Raw genomic sequence first — 17,049 nt, 5'->3', positions numbered from 1 at the left:
TAGCTACCAGGAAGAAAATTAACTCTATCCCAGCCAAAACCAGCACAAGGGGGAAGGCCTCAGCAGAAGAGCGGATCTGGAAAGTTCCCAGCTGTGTGGCAGTGGGAGTGCGGTGGAAAATGGCTATAGCAGAACTGAGAGGGTTAATATTTCTGTCAATGCACAAAATAAAGTGGACTAATCACTCGTATTGAAAGTCAAACGTACAGTGCAGAGCAAAATCTGTATTTACAATGAAGTCACAGTGCATTCCACATATTAAACCTCAGATCACAGAAATTGTTCTGATGTTCAGCTGCACTGATTGTACATTTCTGTGCCAAAATGAAAGAAGACAAGCCCATTTCATTATCCCTAGAAGTAATATTGTTTAATTTAGAAACAAAAAGTTGGGTCTTTGAGCTGCATTGTTTATATCTACTTAAATGCTTCATGAGGCCATGTTCTGAATGTAGTATTCTATCTTAAATAAGATGATAAAAATGTAACACCTTGTCAACAGAACAAAGAAAGTACATTTTTATTGAATTGTAACACATTGTATGGCTTCATAGAGTTTTGCTGCTAACTGCTTCTCTAGGTTGTCTGTCATTAAGCTGAAATATCTACATTACATGCACTGTGACTTGGCATTAAAAAAAAGAAAGAAACCCATAAAACACTCATATTCTTTTACCATTGCAAAGGTCAATACAGAGACTGATCTTTCCTACTTTCTGGTTCAAGACACAATACATTATTTTTTTCCTCTTCTTAATCTGATTTAACTAAGGAAAAAAATCCTAGAAATAATTTTGAATTGGAATGCTGATTTTATACTGAATTTAGTGAAGGTACTTAAAAGGGAGAACTCTCGGTTTGAAGCTTCTGTCATCGTGTCTTTGCACACAGATAGCACAGGGTATCGGTATCTGTCTCTCTCCCTCTTCGATGCTATATTTATCGCCCCCCTGGCCATAAAAGGTCTGGACTGGGGCTCTGACATTCCACTGACTGCAGGCATTATTTTTGTTCTGGACCTTGAAGTCCAGTCCTTACCCCTCGTCCTGACTACCTCTTTCTTTGCTGGCTTCATCCTTGCTGTATTTTTCTGCTATTCATCCACTTGAGAGCTATTTCATTTGCTGCTGATCATTTGGGCCCTGGTAAGTGTTCCTTTATGACAGAAGATTTTATGTGTTCAATTATTTTTAATCTGAATCTGCAATGCCGAGTTGATAGTAGCTCCCTTTATTCTTCTCAGCTCAGCAGTTATTTGAGGGACTTGTGGACATGAACTGAAGACGTCTGAGGTTTAGCTGTGAAACAAAGCGAAGTAATGCAACGGTTCACTTATTATCAACTCAATTATCCTTGCATATTGTCACAGTACTCTCAAATGAAGCATGGCTTACTGAGATACAGGAGGAATTTGTCATGTAACCTCCTTTGGGCTTAGAGAATGTGTAAATCATCTAAATATTTTCTAGTTGCATAGCATGTCTTGTGATTTGTAAAGCCATTGACTGAGCTGAAGGAGATGTTATCATTTTTTTCCCTGCTTGCAAGAGTTTCTCTTTTTTATCTATTTCATTATTTTCACTCATTGATGGAATAGATCTTTAAAGAATTACACGGCCTGGTAAACAGTGGAAGAGGCAATGCCAATAAAATCACTTCCTTTAATGTGTAACTACGACCTATGAACAAGTACATCTGTCTGCTCTGTAGTAACTTCGAAAATTCAGTTCAACAGCTGCTAACATATAGCTCCAAAATCTGCATATTCATGTAACTATGGCCACTAATATTTTTAGGCCAAGCTTTGCAATTATGAAATGAATCACAGATCCTGAGAGGGAGAGTTGTCCTCACACTACAGGGGGCTGATTAGTGGACACAAACTAAGTAGGTGCAGGTAGCATTGATTTTATAAAACTTGAAAGATGAGAGTCAATCTGATAATCAGTTCTCCAAACAGGAGCAAAATCCTTACAAGGTTCAGAGTTTCTTGTTGTCTCTGATAGCGTCAGACTACTATATCTGATCAGACTAGTGTAACTATCTGATCCTGACCTGTGAGCAATCCTTGATGTTTCAGATGAACTATAAAACATAACTCATAGTGTGATAAAGTATCTATGAAAGGAGTTTCCTCTTAGATGGCGTGAGTCAGAGTTGGCCTTTGATGTGAACCAGGACACCTGAGTTCGTGCTCAGCTCCTGCCTTACTGCCTTAGTTCTTACTCCTCTCATAGATCTCCGCTTACTCCTGAGGACAGTGACCTCCAGACCTTTTATGTTTGGAAGAAAAAGGTTGTTTTAATACATTTTAAACATGCTGACTTTAAGACAACTGCTTGTTCTTTTGCTCTGGTAAGATATATATGCAATGTCTCATTTAGCTTCTCCTTAACGGGTATTGCATGCAGTGCTTTATATGTTCGGATCACCTTCCTTCCTTTGAAGCCTGGAAGGTTTTGGGAATCCCTGAGCAACAGGACTGAATAGCTGCTAGCCTTGTGGCTGTTGTGTCCGTGCAGAAGCTAGCCAACGCTGCAAATAAAGATGGTGAAGCCAAAGGGAGACAACTGTAGTACTCTACAGAAGGGAAACAGGATGTTCTCTTCTTCTCTCCCTTTCACTGTGTAAGACAATATTCATCTGTACGCCCTAACTTTGCTCAGCAGAGATCACAATGGCTTGCAAACCCTAAACCTAGCTCTGCAGAGCTGGGAGAGAAAGCAATGAAGAAAAACGGAGAAGAAATCTGATACTAGGGAAATTAAGAGGAACTACGTACCACCAGAAGCTAACAAAGTGAAATAAATAACAACACAAAAAATTGATAGGTATTAGAAACAAGGATACTAGACAGAATAATTGCATTCTTTAGACTTACATGAAAAAATAGCCAGGAGGAGGAATAAGTGAATTATAAAGGAACATCAGTTTTTGCCTTAGAGAACAATGGACTAACATTTTTGGGTGGGGTTTGGGGTTTTTTTTGCATAATTTGCCTTAGTCATGGTAAGTACCTGAGCAGTTACCAGAGAGAACAGTTTGCGATTTGTTGACTTGCTATCAGAACCAAATACTAAAGAGAAAGCCAAGGACTGAAATCTAGGAAGCATAAAGACCAGGGAAAAAATATCTTGATTTTCATGAAATCATGATTACACTCCAGCTCTGTAAGTGTGTTTTATGTCAAAACATCAGATCATTGTTCATTAACATGAACAAAACCAGAAGCAGAACAAGATTCCCATTCTTGTGACTGAAATAAAAAAAAAGCCAATAACAAACCTCTCTCATCATTGAATCTTCTTTAAATTCTTCTGAATGTTTACCAGCTGTAGCTCATTTCTGTTCATAATCATGTACCTTTTTAGGGCCAATCCTAGCAGTGTTGTTAGCCTAATCACCAGTGATAAGAGAAAGGTAGGTCATCATAGGGATTGGTAGAGGCAAGCTTGCATACCAAAGAATAAAAAGTCAATTTGAACAACAGCAAAATAAAACAATAACAAAATAAAGACTGAATTGCCAGCTTAAAAAAAACCCAAGGGAAATCCTTTCTGCACTCAACCCTCATCCCAATTTGAGAGGGGAACTACCTCTCAACTGATCAAATTTCCTACTACGAGCGACTGCAAGACAAACTACTGATGACTGTGCAAAGTAAAGCTTAGATGGGGCTATCGTCTGGAGGAAGTTTCTTCATGATCTTCAACATGACATTATAGGTTAAAAAAAAGGGTCATGATATTATTTTACTCATTGCATACAGACTGTATCCCTGATTAAACTGTAAAAGTATGACAAGCCATTTTAAATGGATCTCTGGTATCACATACAAAATAATCCATGTAATGCATGTTTACAGAAAAAGTGACATCTCAATCTTAATCTTTTTAATTCACTGTTAAAATATTAAACAGAATATTAAATTCAATCTGAAAATTTGATTACAAAAATGAATTAAATGTTCATATATTTTTATTTCAGGTTATATTGCCTTGTTGGAATTCCTCATGCCTTTTAAAATAATTTATTACTTTACTCTCTCTTTTATAATTTAACAAAAATATTTACAGTATGTCTGAAGAAGCTGAGCACATAAAATTTCATTAGTTCGCAGTAATGAGTGGAGAAGTTGAACAGGTAAAACTTGAATAGTTTGCAGTAACACAGAGGCCAACTACAAATGAATGGACACAGCACTGCGAGGTTTTCCAGTCATGATGAATGATATATGAGTGTCTTGAAACTTAAATACAACCCTATCTTAAAGTCTAAAACATGTCATAAAAAGATAACTTTAAATTCATTGCATTTGATGGTTGAAGTTTTAAGTTCTGTGTTAGTTTGTATTAAGCTGTGTATTATTTGTATGCTAACTCAGAAGTTCTTTGACAATAGTCCTTATGTTTGATCTGTTCTTTTTCAGACACTGTCCTGTTTATTAACATTCAGAAACGTGCAGTAAAAAGCAAAATTAGAAGACACCCATGATGTCTTTACCTTTCTACCAAAGACATCATGAGCACTATGACCGTGCGTACCGCCATAAAGCACTGCAGTCCACTGTAAGCCAGTACCAAAAGGAAACAAAAGGCAAATCTGCTGTCTATGCTCAAGGATCTACAGCTTATGCTAGGGGCTCTGCAGCCTATCGCCATGCATCTGCAGCAGACTTCAGCCTTGACTCTTCAGCGGCATATAGTCACGGCTCTTCAGCCTATGACCTTGAGTCAGCAGCCTACAGCTATGGATCTACAGCCTATGATCACTCCGCTGCACGAAGTAAAAGATCTGCTGCCTACAGTCTTGACTCTGAATCCCTCAGCAAGAGCTCAGCTGCCTACAGCCATGGATCTGAATCCATCAACAAGCTGGCTGCAGCCTACAGGCTGGGATCTGAAGCCTACAGTCTCGGGTAAGTAAATCTGTCTTTGAAACAATATTTGAAACAAAACTGTCCAGCTACCTTTCATTGAAATCAATGGCAAAACTCTCCTCCTCTTCCACAGAAATTCTCTCTGTAACTTGGTGTTAATGTATTTTCCAGGCTTGGTGTTTTCCTTTGGCTTTGGCAATGGGAATGACTGTGGTCAGCTTAGTTGGACTAATTCACATGTGATGGTTGGATGGGCATAAGAACAACACTGGCAATGCTGATGTGGCCGAATGATGACATATTCGTGCTCCAAACTGGTTAGGCATGAGCCACCTCTCCTTCCAAGTTGTTTAGCCATATTAGTACAGCTGAATTTAATATGCTGTGTTGAGATAACATTTGGTTCGAGGCTGGGTCTTATCTGGCCAGGTTAGAGAAGTAAAAGAACTTAGGGCAGTTCATGCAAGCTTGAACTAGCATGTCCATATATCATTAAACAATTCTTGTGTGGCCTAATGGTTTCACTTTTATGCTGAGTGATTCAAGAAATTGAAATTTTCACACTGTATATTGGTTGAGGCATACTATTTCCAAAGACGGAATACCCTAAAGTGTTCATCTTGCATTAGAAGAGCAGCTATGCTTAGCCACCATGTTTTTTATTTAATTAAGATAATAAATATTGTTCAAGCAATTACATTAGCAGAATATTTTAGATATTATAGCCTCACATTATTTGTATGTATCTCAGAGATTTACAGAAATTAGGGGAGTATTAAAGGAAGATTAGAGCAGCTGTTAGCAATATAGGGAATGATCAACAAATTATAGCCCAAAACATCTGCTCACTGTTCTATTAATATAAAATGTAGAGCATTATTAGTACAACTGATCAAGACTTGTCCATCAGAAAATTTAAATTTTGAAAACTGAATATCCTCCAAGGATTGTGGATAAAGAGTGAATTTTGGCCAAAGTCACTGAGGGAAAGACTACCTGTACAGCAGTAAACAATACCCTGTGATTAGAGCCTTCACTTAGTTTCAGGAAATTCAGGGTCAAGTCTCTATTTGAACCTCAGGCTGTTAGAGCTCAGGGGAGTGACTTGACTACTTGACTGGCTTGGGCTGAGTGATATCCAGTCTTTGCTGTTGAAACAATTTCACTTGCACAAATACTTAACCACTGAGTGAAGCGGTGAGAAGCTAATTTATAACCTGCTGATGAAGGGAAGCAAACTGGAGATGCTGGGACTGAGGGTTATGTTTCTGGAGAGGGTTGAGTAGGGGAAGATATTCCAAATTTCTGCAGTGATGCAGCTGTGCCTACATGCTGTTGCTGACCCTAACCCAAAGCCTCCTCCTTCTTATAGAAAAAGTTCTCATAAGAAATGGGAACATTCTCTGAAGCTGCAAAAAGTGATTGTAAAAAGCCTGCTTCCGAGTCCCAGTTACTCTGGTTTGTCAGATGAGTTTCTTCTGAAAGTTGTATATTCTCACCAAGAAGAACTCTTAACATCAGCAAAGTAATATTAAAGGAAATAGAATTGCTTAATTGTGAGAGAACTTAAAGCATTTCCAGGTTTCCTGAGGTTTTGTTTGAGATAATAGCTTTTGTTTTAAAATAGTGTATTTGATGATACTTCCAAGCTACTCTGTAGTACAAGAGTTGCCACCATATTGATATGCTATCCTGGTAAGAAGAGATAAGAATATCTCAGCTGTAACTTCTTTTTTTTTTTTTTTTTTCTTCTGTGATCCTGTCCTTGTGTTGGAGTTTTGAGAAATTTAGTGCTGCTATGTAAGACTAGGACTCAGGAAATTAGACCTACGCGATTTAAATCTCTCTTGCACAAAACTTAATTAATACATGAGAGAATATGGTTCTGAATTATAATCTCAGTATTTAACCTAATTTTATGGTTAATATGGCCTCTATGTTGGTAATTATTTGGTTTTTGCAGCCCATTTTGCTGCAATCTGCAAAAGATAAAATAAAACAAATATTGCAACTATATGGTTAAATGTCATGCCAATTTAAAGTAATTCTTTCCAAGTTTGTATTATAGCCAGATAGCCCAAAACACTTCAAGGGATAATGTAGAGACAAAAAGTGTTACTAAAATAAATTGGGCAAATCAAAGACTTTCTGATTTCATCTGTATGAAAGGAATGGTGTAGCAAAAAAAAAAAAAAAAAAAAAGAAAAAAGAAAAGAAGTCTCCAAAAACTTTCAATTTTCAAAAAGTAGGAAGAGCCCTGAATTCCAGATAAAATTCTTCAGCTAACAATTGATTATTGCGTATCACTGGCTTTTAACATCAAACCTACATTTATGTATAACGGATATAGTTTTGTGGATAAAACCCATTGAGCTTAACAGGAAAAGTACACTATTCAAATACTAAGCTTTCCGTCAGGTCACTTCTTATTTTTATCTAAAGTAGCTTCTGCTGAACTTTACTATACTTGCAAAATTTAAGTCTCATCGTTTTCTGTAGCCACTGTACAGAAGAGAGTGTTCATAAAGCAACAGTATTAACATGCACTTAATGTTATGTGAGGAATTTATCATGGGAAAACAGTGGAGAAGGACTAAGGACTAGGTAACCTGCAAGATCTTGACCTGAATCCGATTCTCTGACATTGGAGCCACACTTGAGTGTAAAACATGCCCAAAGCATGGACACAGATAGCGTGAAGCAGCTGCAGCTTGCTTTTTCATTGGGACAAAAAAGGCTTCGTTTGCAAGTGGGCTGTCTCTTCCCCACCTTTCAAGTCATCTTCACACCATGACAGCTTGAAGAAGCAAAAGGAGAGAAATGGAAACTGGCAAAACCAAGAGCAAATACTTGCTTGCAGATTTGCTGGTTACGGTTTGCCAAAGCTGCAAAACCCTGAGCTCCTAAAAGAGAGTCTCACCGTGTAAAGCTTGCCACTTCACACCTAACCCTCTCTACCAGCTCGTGGGGCCATCTCTAGCTAAGTGTTGCTTCTTTGGCCTCTGCAGAGCCAGGAGGAGCGGGGTGCGCTGCTTCCCTCGAGGAGCAGGCAGGGTCTGTACAGGCGAGGGGTGGCAGCTCTCTCCCAAAAGCCCTTGTTGTGGCCACCCATCCTCTTCCCTGTGCCGTCCTTGGGGGCTGCTGGCATGGGCAGGTTGGCTCCTGTGGGAGAACATTCTTCTCATGGCACTGGTCCATCCTTCATGTGCTTCTGAGAAACTTCTGAGTCAGGTCTGCCAAAGCTGCTTATAGCACTACAGGCCTGTCAAATGGGACTGCTGGATTAAACACACTTACCTCTTTTTTTGGAAGCTCAATCATTGGTTTTTCCTCAAACTTTCACTGCTTTTCCATGTGTTATTTTCCTGGCCAGCAGCATCAGATAATCCCATTGTGTCACAGACTGGTTATTGGCCACCAAATGGACCAGAGACTTGCTTAGAGAGAAAACACAAGTTATTGGTGTGGCTCAGGCAGTCGCATACAGTTTGCAGATCAGGAGAAATAGCAAAGAAGATATGGCATAATTCAGGTGAACCAAACAAACAGAGGAGAGATGCCTTACTAACTTGCAATTAATTAGACTGCCAGACAGTAAAAGTGAATGCTGTTCTGAGCAATATTGTAACCAGGCTCGGGACAGGGCTGAGTAAATAACACACTTTAAGAAACATGAGAAGGCTGTGATCTCGAGATCCCTGCTGGCACTGCTCATCTGTTGCTTTATTATAGGTGAGAGTTATGAAGGTGGCTTCCAAACGTCATAGCCAAGCATGGAAATTGTTTTAATGAGACCTGCTACATGGAAACAATTCCCCTTTAAAAAATTTGTTGTGGAAGCTGTTAGGGAACAGCGTGGTTATTGCCAGCAATATTGCCTGGGTCTGTGACAAATCTGTCAGCAACTTAAAATGAATATAGTCACCAGAGAGCACTTCTCATCTTTAGAGGCTGGCTTTAAAGAGCTCTCTCATGAAAATCCAAAATCCCTTTTCTTTCTTTTTTTTTTTTTCTTTCTTTTTGACTCTCCTGTAACTGGGTTTGCCAATCCACTCTCTCATCTTTACGGTGAGTAAATTCAAACACTGTGTATTAGGAAAGAAGCAGCTGCTGGAAAGAGAGCCTGGAAAATGCCCCTTGGCTAATGGAGCTCCTCCAGCAGGTACAGCTGGTACAGCCATTGTGTATACCAAATGCACCCCTGTCTGCTGTTGGAATAAAGTGTGAGAGAGAGAGATGTGACAAGCACGCTAAGGACAAGATACATGATTTTCTATAGCTGTAAAAGATTTTACAGGTGCCTTTTCATGCAGGGGTGGAGTAACTAAGGAATAGGGTGTTGTGGTCCACTCCTAGAACACATTTCTACATCCACTGGGCATAGACTGTCTTTGTGGAGGGTGGGAAACCTGTCCCTTCAGGCACAGAAAGAAGGGCAGTGCCAATATATTGAAGTATATTTCTGTCTGAGAATAAGATATCAAACCAAACCCTCTGTTTGGGAGTTTCAGAGTCCTTGCACATTGTTACTGTCTTTTGTTCCTCTGTTGGGCTAGAGGGAAAAGCTAATAGTGTCTACCTGTCTTTAACATCTCTACAGCATAATGCCTGTGCCTTTAGCATTTACAGCCACCCAACTCCCAATTCAGTGACTCTACTGAGAAACTAGGAAAATGCTGGTGTTGGTATTTTAACATGCTGAAAACCATCAAGAAATGAGGACAGTAGGCTTGGGTCACCAACCTTGATAAGGCAGTACAGATAGTATCTGATCTGGAAAAAAACATACGTACGCTAGCTGGACATATCAAATGAGGCTGAAAGCTGTTAAAAGGTCATGGTACTGTTCCACCCTGTGAAACTAGAGAGCACTGATACCCTGCTCCTTCTCCTCTGGGGAGATTCTGTTCCACATATCAGGTAAAAGGTTGGAACATTTTAAAATAAAGGGCAAGATTTTAGAATCTGGTTCAAGAAAGTGGAGTCCTCCTTTGGGCTACCTAAATAATGGTTGTAGGCAAGGTTTGGGTTTTGTGTTGCACAGGAAGAAATAGTAATAACAAAACAGGAAAACAGGGAAATAAATCTCATGATAGAAAGCAACCGATTCGTTTTGCCATGCAAAGAGCTCCATTTGAATATGCATTTCTACTAGCCTCCATATAGCTCTGCCTGAACGGAAAATGATAAGAGGATTTGGAAAGGAGAAACATTTTCTGCTGCTTCAAATTTATTCATCTCAGCTCTTGGGTTATGCAGTGCAATTCTATAAAAGAGTTTGGAGTGACTCTGGATGCCTCTCTGAAAACACCAGCTGGATGCTCTGATGTAGTCATGAAGCAATTAGAAATTTAGGAATAGCTGTGAGAGAAAGTGGAAATAAAACAGAAAGCATATTGTGTCAGTGTGTTAATCCAATGTATGCTTGTAGCTGAAATACTAGGTGCAGTTCTGATCATCTCATTTAAAAAAGTACAGACCGAAACTAGAAAAGGGTCAGTTATCAGCAAGGAGGGTAGTGGGAGACATGGAATACCTTCTGTCTGGAGAAGGTAAGACACTGGGGCTCTCACTTGGGCAGCAGGCAAATGTGGGCATGTAATGTTACTGTATAAAATAGTGAAAGATGTGTAGAGAGTGAACAAGGAAGGATTTTTCACACAGAGTAAGCACAAAAGAGATTATAAAGTGGAAGATTAAAACAGGTTTTAAAGTGCCCTTTTCACATATAAATAAGCTGTAAGCTCACTGCTACAGCCATGATGCGACCTCTGGCTCAGGATGTCCCTACGCCTTGGCTTGAAACCAAAGTGATTTATCAAGGGAGGTGTTTCTCTACGTAAACTTTCTTTTTACCTGCTCTTGACCATTACTGGAACAGGAAACTGGTCTAAAAGCACCACGGGCACCACGCAGTGAAACACTTCTCAATGGTGCCCTGCTTAGTCAAGGTCAAGTTTCTGGAAGAGCAAATGACTGAAGTAAATTGGTCAGAGTGTTGCGTTAGCAATCTGAGAACAGCAGACAATTACAGGATCCACCTGGATCCATTATTCAGGTCACATTTATCATCTGTGCTTTTGATAGCTGAGTGTTCCTTCTTCTGTACCACTACAAAGTACTGGGACACCACCCTTGCTCTTAGAAGACAGCATGACTCTCGCTGCAGCTACCCCTTCCAGAGAAAGAAGAAGAGAGAAAAAGGCATCTAGAAAGATGCTTTTCTGGTCCTGAGCCCATACACACAAGGGTCGACCAAAGGATGTAATAACATGAAGGATCCGGCAGTAGTAATCCAGAAAATAATCAGGTGGCTGCAGTGAAAGGTGAGAGAGACATCTCTCAATCAAGAGACATGTGGGTTAGAAAACACAGAAGAGAGTGGGAATCAGCTGTACAGGTACAGTGTTTTTATCTTAGTCATCATTCCTCAATAAAAGTCCCAGTTCCATCCCTGTTTATCAGGCTCCTTTGTGAGGGAGATCTCTGGCATCAGTCTGAAGGATCTGGGGGATATTTTCATAAAGCCAGCTGTGGAAGGCAGAAAAAATGAAAGTGAGATATTCAACTTCAAAGACTTGCAGTGTTTGATTAAAAAAAAAACACAATCAAACAAACTGAACCTGTAGCAATTATTCTTTCCTTTTCAAATAATTTTAGACAGTTATAAGTGAAAGATAGGAAAAAAGTGTCAGTCTCTTCTCCCAAGTAACAAGTGATAGGACAAGAGGAAATGGCCTCAAGTTGTGCCAGGGGAGGTTTAGATTGGATGTTAGGAAATATTTCTTCACAGAAAGGGCTGTCAATCATTGGAACAGGCTGCCCAGGGAAGTGGTTGAGTCACCATGCCTGGAGGTATTTAAAAGACGTGTAGATGTGGTGCTTAGGGACATGGTCTAGTGGTGGACTTGGCAGTGCTGGGTTAAGGTTGGACTTGATGACCTTAAAGGTCTTTTCCAACCTAAATGATTCCATGATTCTATGACATCAACAAAAGGCCTAGCAGAGAGTGATGGGAACTGCTATATACACTTCCCACTAATTTCTTACATTGTGTAATCTTGACCTTAACTGAAAACTAAACTGACAGGACAGCCAAATTCTCCTTTATGAACAAAGAGCTAGTCTGGATTTAGTGGTGCTGAAAGTGCTTGAGCTGAAATTTTCACCACATTTCATGTACTTTTATGAAAATAGAAACTTCTTGACATTTCAACTGAAGTTCAAATTATACTGTGATCCCTCTCGATCTAGAAACAGCCAGGAATCAAGTGGCCTCCTAAAAGGTTCAGCCTAAAGCCCCTAGGAAACCTGATGGCAGTCAGAGTGAAAATTCCAGGTTTGTCCCATTTTAAAATAGGACAGGAATAAAAGTCACCTGCTAAGTAAAGAACTGCAGCTCCTTACAGACTATAGTTCAGTTATGAAAAATAATGATAATACTTTGCCTTTGATGTTTCTCAACACTAATTTGACAATTTCTCCCAATGCATTTGTGGTTGGCTGTAGTGATTGTACCACTTTGCTGCCCAACCCAGGAGTGAGGCCATTGCATACCTCGTTTCACTCTGTCTCTTCCTTTTTATTTTACTCTGGCTGGATTGTTCCCAAGTGTTTTCTGCTTGGATTTCTGCCCCTAAAGCTGGATCTGCCTCCCTTGGACTCTCTCCCTGGCTGCCCTGGGCAGCGCCTGGCATCAGACCCTGGAGCAGACAGCATCTCTCTCCTGTAGAATTGGTCTGTGCCTTGGCTGACCCAGTGGTGCCCGACATGGTAAACCCTTGGCCCCAATGCTGCGGCGTGTGCCACAGCCCCTCTCTGGCTGTGCTTTTGTGTGCATGGAAACCAGGATACTGGGGGAGGAGAAAGGAAGGAAAACTGATGCTCAGTTGCTTTTACCCCCTGTACCGAGTATTTCTTGGCAGTGGTGCTGTAAGCTCAGTGATGGTGGCTCTAAAGTGGGCACCCAGGGAGCACAGAGGAGAGGGCTGCCTCTCTGCGATGCTGGGCGAGCCGAATACAGTCGAGTCTGATGAGATGGAGACTAAACAGAAAGGAACAGAAACTCTCACTGACAGCGCTGGGAGTGGCAGGGCAAAGATATGAGGGCTGGAAAGCAGGTGTGGGAGGGGATGCGAAGTTCAGGCAAGGAACTAGATGGAGAAGAAGAGATGACAGTAGGAAAGCCATTAAGAGAGCTAGAGAATGGGAGACTTGATTTAACAGGCACTGGGTAGGGAGAGAACTACGTCTGAGCAAAGGGACGGGCACAAAGAAACGAAGGAAGGAAAGGTGGGAGAATGAAACTCTACTCGTGTGATCTAACACACACAGTCTCACATGGATAGATTATTAACACATATTTTGGAAATTAAGCACTCTTCTTGGTATGACTTGTGTCAGTGGCACCTCTGGAGCTTGATTCTTTTGCAGGGCTGCAGCCTAAGGAAAACATTAGCCCAAGTATGTATCTGTAATCTTACGTTATACATGTGTAACATTCTCAGGGACCCAGTGCTAGCATGAGTTTTGATATATATGTATACAGCATGCTGCGTAGAGACATTAGAGTAAGCTACCCAGGGCAAGGGAAGCAGGTTAGCTGTGTTAGTGGTACATGTCTGGGCTAACGATCCTTGCTGAGAAACCAGGAGTCTTAATTCTGCTCCTGTATCTGTACACATAAGCAGTAAGCTTATGCTGTGTAGACAAATCTCCAGACCAGAAACAGACTCACATATGATTTCTCTTGGCAATGTTGAGACACAGATGAATAGACACTTTGGGGATTTATAAAAGGCTGACAGCTAATTAGGATATTCTGTAGATCTGGGAGTTAAGAGACGTGTTGCATTGGGAAAGGAGGATGGAGGTATTTGGCACTTTGTTAACACAATTTGTAACCGTGTTAAAAACGAACCCAGAATGACTGCCTCAAATATGCTTCACAATCTTCAGAATCCCTCCGAGGCTGGTGAGGAGGGAAGCCTTCCCTTTGGTTTGCTCTTCTTTCTCTCCACTCATTGTCCATTTATCTGTGCTATGTTAAATGGTGGTCACAGAGCTCTGTGTTTTCAATGGCTTGGGGCAGTGTAGGAGAGCACTCGGAATCACAACACCGATTACTGAGCAATACGCTGCGCTACAATTTCTGTAGAGAGACTTAAATGCTTTGAATATATTTGCATACCAACATTTTGGTTGGGGACCAGACAATTTCAGGACTGTAAATTTTGGAAAGGTAGAGGTTATGAGTTCAGATACAATTTTCAGAATTACTCAGTGATCTCAGTGACTTCAGGATCTACCAAAACCATGTGTACAAACTCTCCAAGTCCCAAACCAAGAAGCTATTAAATATGCATTGCTACCAGGTATATTGTTTATTCTCTCTATCTAGATTTAATATCAATGGGCATCAGTGTTATATTTCTAATTATGAGTTTGTCAAAAGTGCATTTAGTTATGTGTTTAATAACTCTGAAGCCATGGTTATTAAAAATATTTTCTTGCTTATCAAACAAGAGAGCAAAAAGTTTTAGTACTTTAACCTTATTTTTGAGTGTTTCTTAACAGCTTTTTTCCCCTGAATGTAACAATACTATTTTTATTTCAGACTAAAAGATTCCAATTTAATGACAGAAGATCAATCCTATAAGATGAGTCCCAAAGCAAAGAGAGCAAAACAGCATTTGGTATCTGAGGACAAAGAGAATGAAGCCATAGACTACTCAGTGCCCATATTCACAGGACGGTATGATCATTTTCCTTCTGTTTGGTATCTTATTTCTGACATTTTATTAACAAATTATAAAATAACAGATCCATTAATCTTTTTTTTACACTCCTGGATCTCAAGGTGATTGTTTGCATTTCACATCAGTGATAAAAAGACAAAGAGAAGTCAACTGACTGGCAGAAAATCAGACACTGAGCATCCAGAGCCAGGACAAATGAACCTAGGTGTCTGGACTTTGTTTTGAACACGTCGTCAGGGCCACTTTCTGTGAAATTAAGATATAATTATAACCCTGCTTATTGGGAACCGGACAAGCATGTTGTCCACATTCTTTCGCTTATTCTTTTGGTTTGAAAACTTGTTCTGTAATTCAGTATCTCTTACCAAGCATTAAACATAGAAACAATGAAAAAATGTGCTAATGTTTTGTCCTGGCACAGGGAAAACTTGGAATGAAACCAAATACTTTCTCAATTCCATTGCAATGATTCGTACTGATCTCACGTGTTGGTGGTATTTATTGCTTGGTTACTACTGACGTAACACATCTTACTGCAGAGGTGTCCTCAGTAAAGCTGAATGTGAACTTTATGTGGAAGCCAGAACCAACACAAGCAAGGAGGGTCCCCTGCCCTTTTTGGGGTATGGCATACCGATTTTATAAGGAGTCTCTGGCAGTTCGAGCATAGTCACTTGTTCAAATCAATACACCCTGGGGTGTGGGGAGGAATGCTGACCCCTGATTGGAGGCCAGGAGACAAGCTTCTTGCCCACCTGCAGTTGAACAGAAACCTTCCTTTAACTTGTCTTTCTTCTGCAGCACTGCATATTTCATGGGACACTTCCAAGATGTTTCGGGGAGTCAGCGTTTTTCTGTCTACTGCTTAATCAACGCTCAATGTCACTTCTGCTTTGTGTCCAAACTTGTACTTTCATGTGAAACTGAGTTCCACCTTGTCAGTGGGAGATGTCATTGCTCTGACCCTTTGAGCATTTGTGATGCTTTTGTGATGAGACCAACAGTTTTGGTTTTTAATAATTCCCTTCCACTATCCTGGAGTAATTTTCTCATTCGCCGGTTGTGCATTTCTGTGTCAGATTCATTGCTCTTTGATCCAACCAACATTCAGAAGCACACACTATTGCATTTTTAAACTGTTTATCTTGAGCTCCAGCTATATCTTCTGTGATAAAAATACATAAATATGTCTCACACAAAACTTGCGGTAACATATTTTCAAGGCTTCTCACTACCTTTGTGTCTCACCCGGTGTTTCTGCTTACATAGCCGTAGATTTGCAGCTTACCATCATCTGTCTCCCATGACCTCAAGCACAAATATCCTCCCTTTTTATTGTGTCTTGAGTCCACAAAAGTAAAATTTATAGTGTTGGTCAATAGTTGGAAATCATGACTGATGGCTAGTACTCCTGGATGATGATCTTAGCTTCTTTACAGGCCCCGGCGATCTTGACACGTCATGTTAACACCTTAATGAATCTTAGCAAATCATCTTTTTTTATTTTACTTTTCTGTAAAATGCATACAGTAATATCTAACTCAGTGTGATGGTGTGTAGCTTCATTTATTTGTGTCTGTGCAATACTTCAGGGTCCTACATTAAAAGATATTGTCAGTTCTTACGTCATTGTTACTATTCTTCTTCTTACTGTTGTTGGTAGCAATCTTACCTTTTGCACGTGGCAACTCAGGCAGTTGTGTGCACTTTTGTGCCACTGAAATGACCCAAATAGACTTTTTAAAATTAGTTAAAAAACATAAAAAGGGCGTATGATGATTCTTAGGGTGCCCGACTCAACATGGCATGAAATGGTTGGGGTATTTGTTTTAGGCTTTTTTTTTGTTGGCATCATGTTCATGACTGCATGCCAAGGCTGCGGAAGTTGCATGCCACATTCCTGTCGGATATTTATTTTTGTTTGAAAGATAACAGCTGAAGCTCATTGAACCATGTGCATGTTATTTGTCATTCCCAAATTCCCCTGTGAAATTGATGTGTTGTTTCCCATGGGCAGATAGCTTTTTACAAGGAATAGTTATTTATAAAGGTCAGCTCTCCGCAGATTCAGTGGCTGTTGCCTGTGCTGCTGGATGACCTTCAGCGCTGTGTCACTGTCTCCATTATTTGGTTCTATTTCAGAGCCTTCAGGTTCTGCTGGAAAAGAACTCCATTGCTCAGATTATTCACTTTACAACTGTTCTTCTTAAACACCTAGCCTAATCCTTGCAAGATAAAATTAAGAACAGCCAGCCAGTATTCTAGATAATAAAACACCCAGAGCTTGATGTCATGCCATATGTGCTAAAGATACTGGATGTAGCTCATGGAACTATTTGCAACCACTAATAAGCCTGCGCCAAAGGACTGCAGATAGCAGATGATGCCCTGCAAATAATATTTCGTGTGTGT

The 17,049-nt window shown here is 40.1% G+C and overlaps 1 protein-coding gene across 7 annotated transcripts in view; it reads left to right on the top strand.

Moving 5' to 3' along the window:
* The first annotated feature begins 941 nt into the window (after positions 1-941).
* Positions 942-17,049, top strand: part of MYOM1 (myomesin 1) — a 79,816-nt gene continuing 63,708 nt past the window's right edge. For 4 of the 7 annotated variants that reach the window (XM_075744316.1, XM_075744312.1, XM_075744319.1 and 1 more), the window contains exons 1-3: positions 988-1,145; positions 4,430-4,918; positions 14,496-14,633. In XM_075744316.1, the coding sequence (XP_075600431.1) occupies positions 4,491-4,918; positions 14,496-14,633 (566 nt within the window). In that variant the 5' untranslated portion in view covers positions 988-1,145; positions 4,430-4,490. Of the gene's footprint in view, positions 1,146-1,224; positions 1,316-4,429; positions 4,919-14,495; positions 14,634-17,049 lie in introns of those variants that run through there. The other 3 variants (XM_075744318.1, XM_075744313.1, XM_075744315.1) reach the window with 2 other exon arrangements.

The sequence above is a fragment of the Balearica regulorum genome, chromosome 2, assembly GCF_011004875.1.
Source record: "Balearica regulorum gibbericeps isolate bBalReg1 chromosome 2, bBalReg1.pri, whole genome shotgun sequence".
Taxonomy (NCBI): Eukaryota; Metazoa; Chordata; class Aves; order Gruiformes; family Gruidae; genus Balearica; species Balearica regulorum.
The sequence above is the reverse complement of the archived record's forward strand: the minus strand, read 5'-3'. Positions and strand labels throughout refer to the sequence as shown.